The 21,855-nt window shown below is 38.1% G+C and overlaps 1 protein-coding gene across 4 annotated transcripts in view; it reads left to right on the top strand.

The window, feature by feature from the left end:
- ARMC3 (armadillo repeat containing 3) overlaps positions 1-21,855 on the top strand; it is a 58,271-nt gene that overhangs the window by 32,255 nt on the left and 4,161 nt on the right. For all 4 annotated transcript variants that reach the window (XM_052694723.1, XM_052694722.1, XM_052694725.1 and 1 more), the window contains 6 exons: positions 6,649-6,898; positions 8,050-8,186; positions 12,101-12,269; positions 13,159-13,259; positions 14,289-14,384; positions 19,798-19,992. In XM_052694723.1, the coding sequence (XP_052550683.1) occupies positions 6,649-6,898; positions 8,050-8,186; positions 12,101-12,269; positions 13,159-13,259; positions 14,289-14,384; positions 19,798-19,992 (948 nt within the window). The remainder of the gene's footprint in view (positions 1-6,648; positions 6,899-8,049; positions 8,187-12,100; positions 12,270-13,158; positions 13,260-14,288; positions 14,385-19,797; positions 19,993-21,855) is intronic.

Raw genomic sequence — 21,855 nt, 5'->3', positions numbered from 1 at the left:
ATTATGCAAACTTCTGTGCTGCTGTGAATTTAAGCTGTGCACCAACTGTGCTTTATTATCTGATTAGAGGCTGCCGTATGCACAAGAGAGTAAAATTAAGCATTCACAAGTAACTTAAAACCTTTAGGCTTGCAGTCTAGGTAATTTATGTTAACATAGTACTGCACGTGTACTTAGAGATTTTAATTTTAAGAAAGAGGAAAATGATGTAAGTTTCTCTGCTTTGAGTCATCCTGAGTGCTTGAACCGTTAGCAGGGCAAAACAGATTGCTGCCATTTGAGATAAGGTAGCGGTTGTCCAGAAGAGATTTAACCAGAAGGGACAGAGAGCTCAAGTTTCACAATCCGAGTACTATTTGTAGAAACAGTTTTGTCGTTCTCCTCATCTGATGCTTTCGAAGATGGTGAGAAGCTGCTGGCAGCTCAGACACTGTGTTCCAAGCAGTTGGTATGGGGATTCTGCTCTGCCTCTTTCTTTGCTTTCATTACACCTCCATGAAGCTGCTCTGGCAATTCCTGAATGTTCTGTGTTTTGCTTTTGTGACAATGTGGATTCCAGACTCTCAACACTTGTACTGTTATTGATTTTTCCATGTGCTGTTTTTTGTATTAGAAAAAAGAGAGAGGGGATATTGTCTGTTTCATGAACTTATCTGAGCTGAAGCTATGTGAGGTTTTCAAGGGATATTGCTGAATTTCATCCGTTCTTCTAACAGTGGAAGTGTCAGAACTTCTTTATAGAGATAGCAAATAACACTGTAATTGAAAGGCTCAGTGATCAGGAACAGATATTTCATTATCCTGCAATATTTCAAATTCAAATCTGGTATATCACGGTTCTAGTAGTGAGATCTTTGTCAGGAAAATTCGGTGACAGACATCAGAAAACATGAGTATATTTCCCAATGAGAGTCAGATATCACAGACTTCTAATCCAGACAGTGTAAGGTTTGATTGCTTCCAGACCATGATGTTTATTGAGTTTTGGGTTGGTTGATGTTTTAACAAGGTACTTGTCATTAAAAAATAGGAATGGAAGATTCTGTTCCTGAAATGAAAAATGAATATTGTTGATGTAATCAATACTTTATTGCACTAAAAGAGCTCCCACACCGTAGATCAGCTTCCCGTGTGCTAGATTCTTACTTGTAATAAATTTACTGATGTTAGTTTACTTTTGTGTAGTGAAGAAAACAGAAGTAATGGTAATCGTTAAATAAAATAAGAGTGACTATATAAAACAGTCAGTTGGTTTTGAAAATAATTAAACTGCAAAGTGAACATTTTGCTAAATGGAGAAGATGTTTACCAAACATGATTACATAACAAGGTAAATAGAGAATTATCAAACTAATAGACTTAAGGGACAAAAAGGATTTTATTTCTTGAGGTTTTTCAACTTCTGGTTATGCTGTTGTTTCTCAGTCTCTGAGGTTGCTTTCCACTCAGAAATGATGTAATAGAGCTGGATCAAAAACACCTTGTGTGAAGAAGTCACGCGATTTAACGCAGAGTTGATTTTAAAAAGTGTGTGTAATTAGATGCATAATTCTTATGCGTAATTTACATGCAATTATGTATGAAAATGAGATTTGCACATGCATAAATGGCTAGCTAAGCACCTCACACACAATCACAGTAATTTTGCACAGAAATTCAACACGCAGTTGCAAATTCATTTTGGAAAATGAAGTCCATAAGGAGTCCAGTGGCCTTTGTGAGAAGGATTTTTTTTATTTTTTTATTTTTTTTTACTAAGGAAAAAAAAAATTTTCTTCAGTCAAAAAAGGGAGAATTAAACAGCATGGAAAAGAATCAGCAGTAAATTTTAATACAAACCTATTTATTTTCAGTAGTAGTAGAAGGAACAGAAACAAACATCATCGTTTTTATGAACTGTCAATCTCCCAAGTGTTAATTAAACCAGAGCAAATCCAGAGCAAACAGTGGTGTGAAGCTGCACCACAGCTCTTCCGCTCCGTCTCTGCTCCATGTGAGGTGGCTCAGTTTAGCGGCTTGGGGGGCGGACTCCGTGGTTTCTGTCAGCAATTCAACACGGACAGTTGCTCTCTCCATTATGCTGAACCTTCTCTTCAGGGGGAAAAGCTAGCTGGATCTGTCCGTACGCACCGAGAGTCAATAATCCGTTCTCTTTCTTGCCGTGGCTGGGAGGCTTGGGCGGGGAGCAGAGCTATTATGCTTGATGCGGTGCCAACAAAGCCGTGGCTCTTGCCCCAGAGAATCTGCCCTCCTGAAAAAACAATAATCTGGATGTTTAGTCAGATTTTTACTGATGATTGCTTACGCAACGCTCTCTACCAGTTTCTGAGCTTTCCTATGGCACCCCTGACAATTAAAACAATGACATATTTAGTTAAATGAAAATCATATGCATCCCCATCTTAACTGTTTAAAAATAGTTTGTATTGTGACAGTTTTGGTAACAATTTTATTGTCTGCTTTGAATTTAATTTGTGCAGTAAAAGACAGTGAACAAAACTTTTGTTTTCCCCAGGCTCTTAGCTTTTATTCTTTGAGTTCTCAGTGATGTTTCAGAGAATTTTCAAATAAATATCTTGTTACAAGGTATATTTAAAATTAATACTGTAAGTTAAATATTTAATATCTGAACATTTAATGCTTGCTTTTCCATTGATGTGTATGAAAAATATTTTAGCTGCTGTTGAATGTAGGCATTTGAAACAATTCCACTGTAATCCTATTGTGCTGTGTTAAGGTAGATGCCTAACCCTGTTAATTTATACCCTAATGATCACAGCCGTGTAATTCCGTATCATAACACTTTAATTATTTTAACTCCAATTTGAGTTCTTTGTGTTTGGGATTCAGATAGTCAGCTTTTACTTTTTGAAGAAATGTCGTGATGTTAAATGCAACATCCTCTTTTTTCCCCTTGTCACTGTCTTATTTTCTTTTCTCTCACCTCTCCTGAGGATCCATATAATTTTTTTCACATAAAGTTTACCTTCCCCCCACTTTTTTTTTTTTTTTCCTCCCAAGCTAAACCAAGACTTACATCTTCCCTTCAGGACGAAGTCTTATACTGCGAGCACTGATGGAAGTGCGTCATTTCAGAAGGATGTGTCTGAAACAGAAATTCTGAGTTCTGGAGGCAGGGAGAGGCTAGCACTGATCTACGTTAGGCTAAGGCAGTGCTGGTAAAAGCTTCTTGCTCTCACTTCTGTTTCCTTGTAATAAAAAGCTACACAGTGCATATCTTTGCCCAAGATGGAAGAGAATTTATTCCATACTTAAGTCTTGATGTTGTAGTATTTTGCAATCTTAAGAACTTATTTATATTCATTCTTTCAGTTCCCTGTTGAGGTCAGACACTGCTGTCTCTTTAGCACCTGGAGCTTTGTGGCCTTTTTGTATTTTCCAGAGGGCTGTGGGATAGGAGTGAGTAGAACTTTGGGTTTTCTGTTCCTCCCTCATAACTCTGCTGCAGACATCCTTTAGTAGGTCACAGTGCTTCCCAACGTGTTCCAGCCCCTCTTATCCCCAAAGGTTACTTTCAAATCTCATTACCCGCTGTTGTCGTTTCTCTGAATTCCTGTTGCTGTGTGATCTGTTGTGCTCCTTGATTAAACTACTGTCATAAAAATGATGATTCAGAATGAATCTGTGTGGAAGTAGAATGCAGGATTGAAATAAATATGTATGATTGTCTAAATCGGTGATTCTCAACCTTTTTGAAGTTGAGTGGCACTTGAGAAAATTGGCTGTGCTGTGTAGCTCTGAGGTCAGCTCTGAAAGCACGAGGAGCTGCACCTTGCTCTTTTGTTAAGTACCTGTGTACTTCTGTGCCTTATGCAGATTGTAGCAAATCTGCTTATAATGCAGTTGACTACCTGGCTCTGTTCTCTCTGTCGGTCAGTAGGGACTGTGTTTTTATTAAGATTTCCTACTGGAGAATCCGCATGCTCTGGGGTGTAGCATAGGAGTAGTAAGTCTGCCCTTTGGTGAAATGCTGGATGCATTGCACCTGTGAGATGCAGGGATGCAATCCATTAGCAGTAGCTCTGTCTCGTGCATCCTGGAAGCACCGGAATTTGCATGCATCCACTACGCAGGAAAAACCATTTGTTTAGTTTCTGGATAAAGTACATGTATATACTGTGAAATGCTGTAAATCTGATAGCTTACAGACATGCCTTGCTGTGCACGTGTGTGGTGAGTCTCTCCCACACTTTGCTGGTAGGTACATTAAATCACTGATGCACGTGTCACCGTGTAATGTGATTATATAGCAGGGTTTGCCTTGTGTTTGCTTTGTATACTTTGCAGAAATGAGTGACCATCATCATTCCTCAGATTTTTGTGTTTTATCAACAATTTGACAGCCTTTGCTAGTGTAACTCCCTCTAGTTTATGCAGTAATTTTAAGCTTGTGTTTACTTTGTAAAATTTACCAAAAGGTGAATTAGATTTTTGGTAAGAAGCCATTCCAGTGAATGTAGAATTTTCACATCCAACTTTCTCCTATTAATGTGCTGCCAGAAAGTTAGTAAAACTTATGAAGTCTGTGTGATTTTTTTTGTTGTGAAAGTGCTCGGGTATGCCTGTACAGGGAGGCTTCATTGTCTTTTTGATAGAAAGAGTACTAAAGAGATAATATAAAAAAGCAGTTGCATGGAAAATTCAAATTGCCACCTGTGCATTTCCTTTGCTAACAACATTACCAACTTTTGTTTAACAAACAGATGAGCCCAATATAAAATTACTAAGGGCAGACAATACATTGGGCATATGCCTGAAATCATTTGATCAAATTTTATGTACAAACCCAGTGGGAAGACAATTCAGTTTTTATGGTGTGCTGTTTTATAGTGACATTAGAAAAATTACCACTGAAATGAACTAAGATAATACAGATGTAAGACGATGCAGACAAAAAAATGAGTCTGTTCTTTAGTAGAAAGAAAAGCCTTGGCAAGAAGGTTAACAAGAATCTTAAATTATGGAATATCTTATGATGTTTGAAGAATATAAACTATATTTGTATCAGTAGTCTCTTTTGCCTCTGGCAAAGAAACCAAGGAATACATAATGAGGTGGTAACTCCAAGCATGTGCCTATCCAGCATTTGAGATACAGATTTGTTAGAGCACAGTAGTTTCCTCTAAGCTAAAACCAACCTCTCTTTTCTAGGGTCTGCATCAATTGTAGTCTAGAGCTTACTGTCATTTAGGAGAGACATCATCAGCTGCTTTCAAACATATTATATATCCCACATATTAGTGGGATATTGGTATGAAGTTGATTTGTGGGGGGGAAGGGGGGTAAGGAAGCACTGTTCCGGTGAATGCCAGCAGCAGAATAGCAGAGTTAAGGTGAAGTACTCATAGGCCAGTTCCTTCTGCTGTGACTTAGTTCTGTTGTCAAGTAGAAGTTAGTTTTGCAGTGCATCAGATTTAGATCCTCCAGATGTGGCCTCCAATAGTACAGTTGCCCACATCTGCTGTCTTCTGCCTTAATTTACTGCTTCCTCACCAGTGCGTGGCTGTTCTCTCACCTAGCTCTATGAAGGGATCCTCAAAAGTGTCCCAGCATTTGCCCCCCAGTTTGTTTGTTTGTTTTTTGCAAACAAGCTATTTTGCTGGTCTAACTCAGAACTTGGCCACAGCAGCAGCCTTCAGGCACAGGCTGCACATATGGGAGCAAGGAGAATGCTTGTTTGCTGCTGATTGGCTGGTGATGTGGAACCATGAAACTTGGTACTAGTGCATGAGTGTCCAGCCTTCTGGCTTGCATGGGCCACACTGAGTGCACACTGGGATGCATATAAGTTGCTCTGAAAGTAATGCCTCCTATTTATTTCCATGGAAACTACAGCAGATACAAAGAGCAGGATAACACTATTTGATAGGGTAAATTCTCAGCTACAAAACATTATTTTTCAATATGGTCACCACCATTAGCTATGCATTTTCACCAGCCATGAACAAGAGCCTGCATGCCATGCTTTTAAAATCTGCACCAGTGAAGGTGACTCATTGTTGCTGCTGCTGAAGTGCACCGCCCAGTGCCTCACTGTGCTCATAACCACTGGTTGGTCTCCATAAACGTTCAGCAAGCATCAATATATGTCAGTGCATGCCATTTTTTCCTCATGGAGAAATTCCACACCTTTGCTTCATTTGCACTTCCATGTCAGACATCATTCTGTCAGACTACCTCTCTGCTTCACCTGTCCCATGGCAACAGAATGTAACAGAATATTGGTGGGAAGGTTCTGCTTCTGCTGCCACACCACTAACATCCACCTCTGACGTCGTGGACCAACATAATAAAACCAGAAACTTCTGAAAGAATCAGTGTCCTAATAAGTTGAAGAATCCAGGAATTTCTGGCTTGGTTTACTTTCTTAAGTTGTGACTTTTGAGCGGCGCTTCACTCTCTGAGTCAGATCTAGGTAAGGCATCAGAAGGAGGGCTTTCACGATTCAACTTTTAGTTTCTATTTCACACTGTGATTTAGAGTATAAACATTGGCCTTTCAAATTATTTCAGGTAAACAACATTTTACATTCTTGAAATGCAAGACTAATTTTGTTGGTAAATATAACACAGTAAGTGGAAATAAATGTCATAAAAATAACTAAGATTTTTTTCTTCATTTTCTTAGCGCTGTTGCAGAAGCTGAAGGAATTGAGCCTTTAGTGAAGACCTTAAACACCGAGAGACACGAAGCCGTTGCTAATGCTGCTGCAGTGCTAACAAATATGGCCATGCAAGAGCCTTTGCGCTTGTGTATTCAGAGCCACGGCGTGATGAGTGTGCTCACAGAGCCGCTACGTTCTGCCAGCAGCCGGGTGCAAAGCAGGGCAGCACTCGCTGTGGCTGCCTTTGGTTGTGATGCTAACGCAAGAAGTGAGGTAAAAGTCTTCTCCAAGATCGGGATTGTTTGTAAGAATTCTGAATCCTTTCTGTTACATTTACTGAGGATCCCTGTGTTTTGTTTGTCTGCTCTAAAAGTTGGTTTCTAGATAGGAATTAATTTTGCATGGTTACTCATTCAGCTGAGTTCACCTCTGTTTGTTATGAAGACTTGGAAAAGGTTTTCCTCAATTTTTATTTTTACTGTTGCGTTTTCCTGCACAAATTCATCCTACGCAGCTTTTCTGTAGCTTTAATGAGTTTCAGCCAGGACTGTATCTTAATCCCTATGTTTATGAGTATTAAGCATTAAAGTTTCTTTCAGCTGCAACTGACAGCTGTATTTTGAAGATGATAAGTTCTCATAGCTCCTCTCAGTGTTTAATACTGCCCACTTTCAGGGCCCGAATGGCAGTGCCTAATTTTGATTTGAGATACTGAATGTGCACAGAATAAATGCAATTCAAACAAAACTCAAATTGTAATTAGTTCCTCCATGTGTATCATCCAGCTAGTTGAACTTTTCCCTGTTTATCAATGGTCATATTATTTTCATAAATAGGGATGGTGCTCTGTGCATTCATAGATCATAAGCTGGAGATCTCTCAAGGGTCAAAGCTGTTACTTAGGTCATGAATCAGGGGAGTGGGTAATCCATCCACCTCTTTCAGTGTCCTTAAAAATGTCTTTATCTTCAGAAATCCAAATGAGCAATATTTTTTCCAGCATTTATAGGAAAGATACTAGCACATGAGAGAATGGAATGTTAATAAGATTGCCATACGTATAGTACTATACAAATTCAAATAGATTGTGATGTAAATTAGTTGCTAGGAAGCAACAGAAAGCAGAAAAAGGTGTATAACTCTCCATGGCAGTCCTGGGCTGCATCGTCTCTTCATCTTCATTTTCTACTTTGTAATCTTATAACTGAAGAGGAGAGTCAGAAAGGATGTGTGCCACTTCTGAACCTCACTTCAGCTCAGAGCAGCTCACAAGCAGAGAACTACCACAAATGGCCTTTCTGCCAGCCCAGCATTGCTTGTCTACAAGTCTTGAATCAAGCTTTGGATGGAGAATTTAATATGTTGTTCTTTCTGGAATGAAGTAGGTGAAATATGTCAGCATCCGTGTCTTCGTGTTCTTACAGTTAAGAGATGCAGGTGGATTGGGACCACTTGTTGAGCTACTACATTCAAAGGACAAAGAAGTCAGAAGAAATGCCTGTTGGGCTGTCATGGTCTGTGCAAGCGATGAACTAACTGCTGTCGAACTGTGCCGGCTAGGGTGAGTAATAATATCAAGGAGCAGGGGGAGGATTTTAATGAGATAACTCTATTAAACTTGATCTTTCTGTATTAATAACAGAAGGACAAAATTAAGCTGTGCTTTTTGGTAAACAAACTATTTTTGTATTGCCAGTGGTACAGCTGAAATGGTCCTGATTTTACAGAAGAAAAACTGCAAGCCTGAAGAAAGAACTGTCAGGAATTATAAATATGTTTATTGTTTCTGTAATCAAATTAGGTTTTCTATTGAAGATGTACTTAGATTAGTCAAAAATGGGGGCTACAAATGCCCCATAAACTTGAAACTGAAGTTCAGATTTCAGGCTAGGTTCAGCATACAGTGAACTGTACTTTATTACACAAGGGCTAATTTTTGTTAAAGAGAAGATGGACTGAACTGTCATTTTAAAGAGAATCTGTCATATTCCTTCTTGAAAACTCCAAGTTCCATATTTACTATTTGAATTAGAAAAGCTGTTTTTAGCTATAAGTCACAAGACTCGTATGTGAGGTGACTCTTATTGTTAAAGTGAAATATATGTAATTGCCCTGCGCCCTCTGCTGGACATTTCTCTGACTGCTGCACAGATGCTTGCAGCCCATATGTGAGGGAATTGTGCAGTCAGACCTCAAAAATAGATCTGGAGGAGACCTCAGATGTAGTGCTGTCTGTCTGCCTACTGTGACTGAATCAGTTATAGTGATATATTTCAGCTTGTCCAGTGTGATTGTAAGTACTCTTTCTGAAAGGGTTTGACAGCTTCTGAGGTAACCTCTTCTGGTGCTGAGATATCTTTATAATTAGAAAGATTTTTAGTTTTAAATATCCCGTACAGCAATTCTGTCCAATTATATCTTGTCCTAATTTCAGTGGAATTTAATAATACCTTTTGATAGCATTTTATTTTTTAAATTAACTGAATTTTGTATCAGAAATAGCATTGCCAGCAGGAGCAGGGAGATAATTGTCCCCCTATACTCAGCTCTAATGAGGCTGCATCTTGAATACTGTGTTCAGTTTTGCACCCTCACTACAAGAAAGACATCAAGGCCCTGGAGCGTGTCCAGAGAAGGGTGAGGGGTCTGGAGCATAAGTCTCATGAGGGGTGGCTGAGGGAAATGGGATTGTTCAGTCCGGAGAAGAGAAGGCTCAGAGGAGACCGTATCACTCTCTATAACTGCCTGAAAGGAGGTAGTGGGCGAGCTGGGGGTCTGCCACTTGTCCCAGGTAATAGCCAAGGACAAGAGAGAATGGCCTCAAATTGTGCCAGAGGAGGTTCAGGTTGGATACTAAGAAAAACTTCTCATAAAAAGTGGTCAGACACTGGAATGGGCTGCCCGTGGAGGTGGTGAGGTCATCATTCCTGAAGGTGTTCAAGATCTGTGTAGATGTGGTACTGAGGAACGTAATGAACAACATTGGTGTTAGGTGGACAATTGGACAAGCTGATCTTAGAGGTCTTTTCCAACCTTAATAATTCAATGAGTGTGTGCAATTCCTCATGCTCCATGTAAATTTCTCGATTTCCTTTTCATGACAAAGCAAAAGCATTGAACTGCTTTTTGTTTTGAAGTCCGATATCATTCTGTCACACATCTCTAAATCTCAGTTATTTACGCTGTTTTGAAGTGTTATCTTCCAGCCTGGATGAGGTATTTCAGCTGAGGTCATACCACCATCAACTAAATCTCAGTAATTATTTTCCATATCTTGCATACAGCACTGTTCTTATTTAATCTCTTCTTTCTGGTTGCATCAGAGTAGGACTCTAATTTATATGTCCTTCTAGTTTGACAGCATATTATTGATAATAATACATTAAGAATAGTTTTTCAACCAATCAGGCACTACTTCATGTTATTTTCATATAGATTGTGTTTCTCTGTCTTGCTTGTGACTGTTCAAATAGGAATGTTTGAAAAGACTTATTGAAGTCGCAACATATCTTAAAGTCAAGACGTATCTCACATCTACTCCTTGTGCCTATGCATTAAGTCAGTTACCCTATCACAGAAAGAATTAAATTGGCCTTAAGTGATTTGTTTATAACCATACGTAATGGCTATTACAAGCCTCCTTATCTCTTGCATGCTTCCAAATTGATTGTTTAGTATTCTGATATAATATTCTTCAGACACTTAAATTTGGCTGAATGATCTCCACCATTTCCTTGCTCATTCTTTTTAAATCTAGATACTATCTATGCCCTTCTCACTCTTCTGGCTCCTCACTTGGTCTCCTCAGATTTTCAAAGATAATTACAAATACTTTAAAAGTTGCTTTTGCCATTTCAAAACGCGGTATGAGGTAAGTCTCAGGCATTGCCACCTTTGTCCTCTGAAGCTTTAGTGTTATGCCTACTGCTTCCACCTTCTTATTAAAATTGCTGTTAGGCATCTGTTTGCAACTATTTTATCAAAACTGAAGCAAGAAAGGCAGCAGATGCTTCGGTCTTTTCTATGCCATCTGTTATGAGTTTTCTTCCCACACTGAGTCATAAACTTACATTTTTCTCTTTGATTTGTAGTATAAGAAACATTTATTTTAGTTTTGGGTCCCTGAATGGTTGTATCTCGATTTGCCTGTAGGCTTTTCGGTTTTGTCCCTTACTTTTTCTTCCCTGTTGGAAGTCTTCATATTTCCATTTCTGGGTTTTCAGGTAGTTACAGTATTGTTAGTGCTTCTGCACTTTCTCCCTTTTTGGCTTGTCCTTCCTTCATGTGAGGCCATTATGCCTCTAATGCCGTGTTTTAGACATTGCTATACTCACTAGACTCAATTTTCCTTGTGGAAATCCCTTTGTTATCTTACATTCTGATTGCCTGATCTTGTTGACATTTGCTTTATGACAAATAGTCTGAATGGTGGTTGTTTTCTCCCAGTGCTCTCTTATAAAAGAGATGGTTGTCACTTGCCTTGTCTGCAAAGCTTGTTATCTGGATTTCATCTAACACACTTTCAGAAGTCTATCTTGTATGTGTGCAGAGCTGAGGCACCTTCTGTAGCACAGAGAGAGAAATGGACCGGCCAACTGTGGAGTCCATTTTATATATACAAATATATAAAAAATATATAAAATTTATTCCTTAGAATATGAAGAATTTCTGCGAGTATATTGACATACACATACAAATTTGACACATGAATACATCTTCCTCTTTTTTTTCCTGATGTGTTTTTTTTAATTCCTAAACAGTTTCAAAACTGAACTGTGTTTCTCCTGATTCAACTTTCTTTCTCTTCCTAGTAAGTTTTTCCTAAGTTTCACAGGCTAGAAGCTATCAGTATGTGGATTTCAGTGCCAAGGAATAAATCTCTGCCCTCCAGTATACCCGTGATCATTTGTTTCTGCTTCCATGCTGCAGAACTATCGCCAGCCTGGTTCTGCTTCCACAACTGCTTATGTTTCTGTGCTAAGCTGAGCTCAGCTCATCTCTGTCAGTTTCTTTCACAAGCACAGGAGCAGCCCTAAACCAGGATTCACACCTTGCCTGACTGGGAGCTGGAGTCTGCCAATTGCTACAGTTGTTACAAGATGGAGAGGGATTCCTGAACTATATGCTGCAGTCAGCTCTGAACAGAACTTCTTTTACTTGGCTTTGACATTCTTCTTTTCTCCAGTTCTCTGTAGTACCCAGCATCTTTCTCATATAAGGTTGTGGCACTCTGTTAGCATTTTTTTATGTAACAGTTCAACTGCTGAAAAGAATTTGGTTTTGCTTTTGAGCACTGCAAGACATTTTTTCTCCTCTAGAAAAAGACTTGATCATAGCACAACAAGCTCCTTGCTGGTCTAAACAGCATTAGGCTAGCTCTTGGAATTAAGTCCATGTCTTGGTAATTCTGAAAACTGTGTAATAACAATGAATAGGTACCTAATGATGAATTAGCCATTGTGTTTTGTCTAACAGTGCGCTAGACATCCTAGAAGAAGTTAATCGGTTAACAGGGCACAGAAATAACTTTAGTGAAGCTGCTCTGGAAAGGCTACTTGATAACAATCTTTCCCAGAAGTACAGCCAAATGGGATATTTATCATCAAGTAATGTCATTACTGATGGATTCTATGATTATGGGAAGGTAAGCTACTTTAAATTACTTTTCTTAGAAACAATAAAATTTTCTTCTTCATTTTGAAAAAAAGAAAGAAGACTGTAACGGAAGCCAGCATCTGGCTACCTAAAATAACTTTGCTTGTTTTCTTGTTATGCTGTCTCCAGGTTTTATAATAATTTCTTTCGTTTATCTTTCTTTATGGTGAAATCTTATCATCTTTATGCTATTCCCTAGTTACAGTCTTCTTCCCAATCTCCTTACAATCCTGTGTAATCTGCTGAGCTCCTAGTTCCTTACCAGGGACTTTCTCAGAAGTTAGTTCTTCTGGTATCTTTCACTGCAGTATATTTGATAGCAATCTGACTCTGAATGACCTATGGACTTTTTGTTTATTTTTACATAAAGAAGGGTTCATATTTTCACCTTGGTCATGACCTTTTCTCTCACACAGCACTGCTGATATATGAAGACTGGCTCCACTATGTATCATAAGTTAGTATTTTCAGTTTAAATTAGGGAAGTACTTTATAAAATGCCCAAAAAAATTAAAAACATTATTCTTACTGAGAGATCAGTGAAATGCATGCCTTTAAAGCTTTTACTTACTTTTGAAAATTCCATCCTAAATTGCAGTGTCTTCAAAGTCAGGAATGTTACCTTATCCTAGATTTTAGAATGACACAGTAACAATAATCACAAGCTAGATTATTTACAAATTATATTTTCTAAGAAAATTGAAGAAGGAAAATGCAAATAGGGAGAATACTGTTTTTGTATATTTAGAATGATTCTTATAAGTTCTCATGTAAGTCTTCTGTTGAAGATAAGAAATGTTATATGGCTCTTAAACTATTTTTTGTCTTCACTTCTAACTGAGAACACCACTGAATCTTTTGCTGTAATTTTCTTGTAGATAAAACCCGGCGTAAAACTTCTGTCTTTGGAGGAACTGAGTATGCAAGAGCTTGCTGACCGTCGGGCCATAATCTTCATTAATGCTAAGCCGCAAGAAAAGTGAGTAACGTAGTAATATTTATTTCAGTAATTCATTTTTCCATCCATTCCACTGTTTCCAATATGAAAGTACTACATAGTTTGTACTGTGAGAGATCTATTTCAATTTCAACGGAGTGCTACCTGTCCTACAAGGCAAGAGATTTGTATTTCATAAAAGAAAAATTTGTAAAATCACTATTTTTTCCCTTCAGACAGAGAATACTTATTCTCTTGATTTGCTCTGTTTTCTGTTAGAAAACTTAGTGAAGAAGACTCGTTCACTGAGCACCCTTTGGTTTCTCATGGTGGAACGCTCATTTTATTAATAGCTATAACAGAGCTTGTCATCTGCTGTAATAATTATGCCATCAAAACAGAACATCAACACACAACAATTAAACCTATGATTTGATTATCTTTGTGTGCAGACAAATGCATGGAATTTTAAGCACAACGTCCCAGGAAGCAGCACAAGGCTTTTGGGCTTGATAGAGAATCAGTGTCAATTCCTTCTCTGTTTAAGCTGAAACCAGCCTAACAAATCTTAGATTTGAATGCAGGAAGTTGGTATTGGCCTTGTTTAACTGGGAGTCATTTTGTATAAACAGTCCCACAGATCAAAGAATCCTCTACCAGTATTTTGCAAATCCAAAATCTTCTTCTCTGTCAACACATCACATATTTGGTTTACAGTATCAGAAGCTTCCCTTTTAAGCTTGTATACGACACCATAAAGATGTCTGAGAATATCTATGACAAATTAACCTTTTGTGCTCTTTGTTGATCTCTATGCTTGTCTTTTAACTATTGGGTTTTCTTTCTTTGACTTTCATACAGCTTATTGCCTTTGCACCTTAGTTTCAATCCTACTACTCAGTTACTTGTCCATCATTGGTATCCTGTGCTTTATATTTGATCTCTGAATCAGTATTGTGTTTATTTCTATTATTTCTTCCTCTTACATATTTCTTATTAATATATTTAATGTCCTTTAAATTCAAAGCTCTATTTTCATAATTTAACATGCAAATACTATCTTCTTTGCAGTGTCCTTGCAGTAGAGGAAAAGCCACAGCATTTATCTTATGAACAGACTACTTTGTCACCTTTTACTTCAAGAAAAAGTAGTAGAGAAAAATTAAGGTATGGTATTGCAATTTACTAGTTATCAGTGTTTTGTTATTGTGCTGAAGTTAAAAATATAATTCTGATTGAAAATAGTAATACACAGTTTCCTAACAGAGTACGATAGCTCAAATACAATTTTAAATAGGTTTTCAGGGTCTTTCTTTCACAACCTAATAGCAGTAATCTTCATTTTGTCTTTCTAAGTAGTTATTAGTCCTCCCCATACTGTATTTGAACATCTCTCATTTATTTGACTGTTTTTCCTTTCAGTATCCCTAGAAGGCAGTGAAATGCAATAATTTTCCAACTTGACAATTAAGCAACAGGGAAATTAGGGTAGTTCTTTCTCAATAAAAAAGCTACACCTATGAGTGAGAAGTCCCTCTACTGCTCACATCCATAGAGTGGATTTTCATAGAGTAAATTTCTTCCAGTGAAATTCTACAAGTGACTGAAAGCAGTGAAGAGTGTGTTCAGTACTATCTCAATTTTGACAGCAGTGAGCCTAAAAATGCCTCGCTCTGGAGAGCTCCCTCTGATCCATACAGTACATCAGGTACAGTCTTACTAGTCCTTTTTGTGGGTCTGATCTAGTGAGCAGGTCGTCTTCTACCAAATAGATACAAATCTCTAATCTCATTGTGGAAAATTCATTCTGTTCTTCTATAGAAAAAGTATTTGAGCCTGACCCTGCTTGATGCTTGGGGATTAGCAGTCTTATTCTGGTTTGTCGCAGTTTCACTAGCTTCCCTGGAAAGGCAAAACAGATGAAGTAGAAAGCTCTGTCTGTGAAGGCATTTTTTCTGTCCTTGTCTTAATGACTTATAAATTAAGTATTTTAATTAAATTTTGTTACTGTGGAAAAGTGAACCATAGTCTTCCAGCTGAACTGACTCACCTTCAGTTCAGTTCACCTGAACTGAGCAGCTGCACAGTCACTGCTGCAGGGGTGCCTTTTAGAGAAGGCAGGAGTACATCTCTAGTTCCAGGGGAATGCTCAGGACTGCAAAGCCGGTCCGAATGGACCTCCTTGCAATCTGGGGGATGGTGTCTAATTCTTGATGGGAACACTACACAGCCTACAACTGTACTCAGATTTTATGTTTGCTAACTTAGGAGTACAACCATTTATTATGTTGGTTTCTGTGGGTCTCGGTCCTGACTTCCAAATTTATCTGGTTTTGTAGTATAGAGGTCCTTAGCCACTTCTAAGGGCTGTGAATTCTCATCACTGATAGATTACAGAATACTAATAGTTTCAGGGTTGCAAAAAGGCGAGTGTCTGCCATGGGAACAAGGGCACCACGGTTGCAATTTTCAGCTTGGAGTTCATCCGTGAACTGTGATATGCTACTATTTATACAGACCTTTTATTGATAGAGGTAATTGCTGATTTCTTGCACTGCTGTGTATTTCTGTGCTTGTATGAGTTTGTATGTGCCTGGGAGATTAAATGTGCTGTAAAGAAAGACAAGAGAAAATTGGAACTTGCTTTGTGATCTCAATAGCTTAATGGTATCTCCAGTGGAGGAATAACAGGAGCTATATGGAAGAAGGTCTTTTGGTCCGCATAACCCGCAGTAGAGAAAAAGCTTTAAGGTGTTACATTCTGAATTATATTCATTTAGAAATGAAATGCAAATTTTTGATAGATAATAGCTGCTGATGGTCAAGTGTTGCAGTTCTGACTTCAAACCAAATTGCGGGATTAAGCTAGCCAAAAGTTACTGAGTTACAATTTGGCTAGTAATTCTGTATGTACTTCTGGAATTCAGTTTAAATCATTTCATATTAAATACCTGAAATGAGTTTGTTGTGGTTTAACCTAGTAGCAGCTCAGCACCACACAGCTGTTTGCTCACTTCCTCCCAGTCAAGAGAAAGGGAGAGATTGGAAACAAAAAAGAACTCGTGGGTTGAGATAACAACTGTTTGCTAAGACAGAGAAAAGAAAAGGAAAAAGACAAAAGAAAAAAGAACTATTTGCCACCTGGATGTTGTGCAAGGTTCTTGTATTGGGATGCAAAGGAAGCATCTTTAGTCTCTTACCAGGCCTACTGTAACATCTGCTGATTTGGATGGTCCTCCTGATGTCCATCCCATGTTTATGACAGTTTACTTAAAGGGAGCAGAAGTGATGGGGAAGTACAAAGCCAATAATATTTGCTCTGTACTTGTGGGCATTTGTGTCATTTCTGGAGAGGCTCTAGAGACTGAGATTATTTTGCACAGTCTTAAAGTGCTGAGCTTAGAGACCTGTTCTGACAAGATAGTGTGTTTATTTCTGTGAGGGCACCCTTAGGTAGTTGCTTTTTAATGTACAAGGGCTGCTCCAGACATAATACCTCCTATTTTGTAGTGTTGGCCCACAGTGTCAGAAGCGAATGTTGGTGGTATGGCAGTAGAGGCTGAACCTTCTCGCCAATATCCTATTCCAGATGACAGCAAAGGGGCAGTTTGACAAAATGGTGTCTCACTTGAAAGGATATGTGAAGCAAAGGTGTGGAATTGAATTCCTCCAAGTGGAAAAAATTGCACCCATTGATGTTCACTGATGCTTGCTGAATGTTTCTGGAGACCAGAACATAAATGTGAGCCCAGTGAGTAGTGGGTGATGCATTTCAGCAGTGGTGACAGTGACATGAGAGACAAACCATATTCTGGGCAGCGATGCAGACTTCTGTGAGCACAGCATGCAGGCTCTTGTTCATTGCTGGTGAAAATGCATTGCTAGTGGTGGTGACTATACTGAAAAATAATGTTCTATAGCTGAGAATTTTCTCTATCAAATCTGTTGCAGTTTCCATGGAAATATACAGGAGGCATTACTTGTGAAGTGACCAATATAATTTGTATCAATTACACAGTAAATAAATAACTGCATTGTTGGCAATCTTAACTCTTGTGGAAAGCAGAAATTTTCATTAGGCAAAAACAAATGCCTGGCTCAATTTCCCAATAGTAAACTTGCATGGATACAAAGACTTCTTTCTTCAAGTATAAAATAATTGCTTTTGAATGTCATAATCAAGTTGCATGATTTATAACCCCATTGTCATTCATTTTGAATCCATAATTCATACATCATTATTACTATTAATTTGTGAGATATATGGAAGTTACTTAGAGGTCAGTGGCTGACTCCAAGTCTTAAACATGCTTATACTTTTTTCTACATATTTTTTTCCTTTGATCATACGTTTCTGTTCAACATTATTTTGCAAAGTACCACTGAACACAGTTTAAAACCACTGTTTTTGAAAAGTGATACTGGTTTATATAAACTGTAGTTGAAAGCTAAGAGAAAGGAGAATTATAGTTGTCTGCTGGAAGTGTTTGAATTAGATGTAGAGAAAGTGCCTCGCTGATAGTTTGACATGTATTTGCATAGGCAGATAGCAACATTTTTGATCAAACAGTTGCGTATCTGATATATACAGTGACTGAACTAAAATGTTAACTTTAACATAGACTGATAAACGTGTATCTCTTGCATGCTGTATACTTACAGAGCATTCAAAGAATATACTTTCCAATGCTCATATTTACTCCTTTTTGAAAGACAGGCAAGAGATTTTATTGTGCACAAAAGAAGACAAAAAAGGAGCAATTGCTGTTCTTTGGTGGCAGTATAGTGCATTGGCTGCTGTCTTCCTCATGCTGGCTCTCTGGTGTTCTACAGGACATTTGTACTGAACTTGCAAAACAGGAATCCTAGCAGCCTGAAAACTATTTACCATGGTTAATTCTCCTCTGCAGTACTGCTTTGCATTTGTAGCATGTCATAGAATCATAGAATGGCTTGGGCTGGGAGGGGCCCTGAGGATGATCAGGTTCCAGCCCCTCTGCCGCAGGCAGGGCTACCAACCTCCAGATCTGGCATCCAACCTGGTCTTGAACACCTTCAGAGATGGGGCATCCACACCCCTGGGCAGCCTGTGCCAGCACCTCACCACTTTCTGAACAACTTCATCATGAGCAGTAAGGCAATTTTCAGAAATAGGAGTGTTGTTTTTTTTTTTTTTTCCTCTGATGTCGTAATTCTCATAACAAAATGGGGATAAAAAGAAAGGATATGAAAAGTTTAGCAGAAGCCTACTGCAACGGTCACTGTTCATTTTACAGCCTTCAGCTGTAAGATGCAGTTCTTTATGGGACAAATTTTTAGACACATATAATGGACTGTTGAGGAGCAGGACAGAGACAGATGTAGAAGATGTTAAAACAGCCACTTCACCAAGGAGCAGAATGGAGTCGTACCTCCAGGAAATAAGCAGCAAGAAAACAAACCAGTAAGAGAAGGGTGAGCACCCTTCTATTGAGTTTTTTCTTCCTGAAAAATTGGGATGAAGGAGAATAAAAGCGATCCAACCATCATTTGAGTAAAAAAGATTGTGTTCCTCTTGTAGCACAATCACTTGGCACGCTTCCCATTGGGAAAAGAATGTTTTAAGAGGATAAAGGGGAGGAGCAGGGAAAAAAACAGTCAAAGAGCAAGAAATATGCTATCTATAGATGTCTATTATTTTGAAAAGCTGGTAAATCAGATACTGGACAGGTGAGAGTCCATTCTGATATTGTTCCCTTTAACAAGTTATTTTTATGCATAATACCTAAGTGCATAAATTGAGTAGTAGTTGGTTGTTCTACTATTATAAGGACCCCTAGCTATAGGGTCAAAATAGGTAACAAAAACAGTTTGCCTGCTTTTTTGGAGTGCAAGTGGAATTAGGAACAGTTTATTTAAGACAGTGGTGAATTTTCTATATTTTGAAGATTAAATCTCAATTGGTTGTCCTTCTAAAAAATGTACTTTTTTGAAACCTATGAAAAGGACTTTTTGTGAATATGATAAATCTTAATAGGTAAAAGTTCAAAAATATTCTGAAGGCAAATTGCTTGAATTAGACTGCTGATAATGGTAAATGCCTTTCTGCTTTGTACAATGCCTTCTTAAGTCTTAAGGGTGCCATTCATTGTAAAAATTTTAAGAATAATTTGAAGAGCATACAGTAATTATATTGTACCCTGAAGCACACTCTCTTGTGGCCCTTTGTTTCTTTTCTTTTTCTTCCAAGAATGATGGATTTAAAAAAAAAAAAGAAAGAAAGAAATGAAAGGAATTTTGTCATATTTCCCTGTAGAGTTACTCAAGATGCATGCTGAAAAAAGACATAATGCTTATAAAACACAAATTCTAGTCATTCCCACAAATAAAAAATCCTAAAATATCTGATTCTATGGACCTTAATAATAGCCCCCGTGAGATGCTGATTTTTGTAGTTCCTATGAAACTTGTAAAATGCACAGTGTTTTATCTGAGCAAAGCAAGCATTTCATTTAGTCTTCTGCTAGTTGGTTATGGGACCTGTTCAGGATTTGGACCTTAGAAGTAACAGTACTCTCATGTATTTTTTTTTCTATGTAAGAAAAGGGAAAGGGAAGAAAGAAGAAGAAAAAATGAAAGAAGTTGAGATTATGTCTGAAGTCCAGGATGAAATAAATCTGGAAGATGTCCAGTGGCAACCACCACCCGACTTCATGTTAATGAATTACATTAATGATGCTTCTAAAACAATTCTACCACTCGCCACTACTCGGGAACAGGTTGTGGCTCTTGCACAGTGAGTACCTAATTATATTTCTAAAGATAATGCAACAAAGTTGATTTGGTAAAATAACAGTTTTCTTTTCACAGGACAACTTTTTCAAGTTTGTTCTTTTTCCCACCCATAATTGGAATCAAAAAACAGCTTTGGCCTGGTATTTTAATATGATTTTTGATTTTGTTTCTTTCGTATTATTTTATTATAATTAGTTTAAAGTAATTAAAGTATCATTTGCAACAAAGGGGTATAATTTTCTCATTCTGAAAATACTCATGTTGGCAGCTTCAGGTTTTTGACATCTATACATCTGTAATGAGCCTTTCCATTGAGCATTTCTGGTAAGTCAGGATTTCCAGCATTTTACTGTAAACTTTCCTGTTTGTTCTCCAAATGAATGCACAATGAAGACTGTCTTTAAAGTATTTAAAATATTTTAATTCTGAGAATTTCCTTTTATTAGAGAGCTTGTTTCATGAAATATATCCCCTCTCATTCCTCTTCACACTGCACATATTTTGTGATAATGCAGATGACCCTTATTCTTACTTGTCATCTTGGCTGTGATAATGCCCTGAAGGTTGTTGAACAGCAATCAAACATTAGGAGAGAAACTAATGTTTTTTTTCCCCCTGGATTTTAAAGCAAACAACTAGAAAGAAGCATTACTTGCCATTATTTAGTCACAGCCCCAAAATTGCTGTGAACATTCTGTTGAGTCCAGTGGGTTTTGGATGAGGGTTTAAAAAAAAACTGACCCAAATGCAAAAATTTTGTTCTGCAAGAGGGGGTCCAGATTCCCAGGAGGTGCCCTTTTAATTCCCTAAGTATGTAGAACTTTGTGCAGTTGCTGCTGTCTATGCATGCACCCAGTTAGTGGGATGTAACCATTGCAGAAAAAAAGTCTGTAATTAACCAAGCATTATCAGTGAAGAAAAAACTGCACAATGGTTGAGACTGTTGCAACTTATGTCTGTTCCTTGTCTTAAGATCCTTCTTGCTCTGTAAGTTTAAAAATACCTTGGGGTAAGAACTCTCTTGTATTTTGTTTTCTATACCAAAAGCACAGAACAGTTTTAAAAGGAGTTTTCAGGTGCTACTATAATTAACATCCTGATGACTTAATAGTGCCAGAACATTGCAATGATGTGTGTGCACACACTTGTTATCAATGTGTGATTCATTAGTAGTGCTGGCCATTCAGCCTAGGCACCAATCACTGTCATCTCCAAGCAGTGTGGTTTCTTTCATCTTCTCCTTAGTTTAACCTTTACTATCTTAGCAGTTTCCTGGAGAGTTTGGCGTCAGATCCCACTGAGTCTCTCAAAATTTGTTTTTTTCTTTCTACTATCCTCATTTTTAACCAAGCGGTCCACTATGATATGAGGACTGTCTTCTCTGTTGATTGCAAAATTAGACAAGACGAGTATTCATTCTTAACTATCTAGCTGTGTATAAACTACACCGTCTTTCTCAAGGTGGAACTCATAAAATACTCCTTCAAATCCACTCTTCAGACATACAGATGAAATATTTGCAAATACACAAGCTGGTGAAACGATTATCAAGAACTGAAGTAGAATGTTTTCTGCAGGGATTTGTATTCATATGCTGGGTTTTCTGTGTGTGTCTGGGTAGCATGTGCTGAATTATCAGGGAAGAAGGAGACAGCTGCAGGAGCCCAGGCACATCCATACTGTCTTTGCTGGGAGGAAACTGGCATGGGTTAGGGAATGCACCATGGTACTGGCTGCCTCCTTTTAAACAAGTGCAGCACATCTTTGTGCACGTGCAGGAGTGGTGTGCATGTAAGCTGAGGGGCCTTCACTCCCTTTACTGAGAGCTGGCTGTAGGCAAGAGCAGCACAAGAGATTATTTTGG

This window comes from Tympanuchus pallidicinctus, unplaced genomic scaffold (assembly GCF_026119805.1).
Source record: "Tympanuchus pallidicinctus isolate F22 unplaced genomic scaffold, pur_lepc_1.0 scaffold3, whole genome shotgun sequence".
Taxonomy (NCBI): Eukaryota; Metazoa; Chordata; class Aves; order Galliformes; family Phasianidae; genus Tympanuchus; species Tympanuchus pallidicinctus.
The sequence above is the reverse complement of the archived record's forward strand: the minus strand, read 5'-3'. Positions and strand labels throughout refer to the sequence as shown.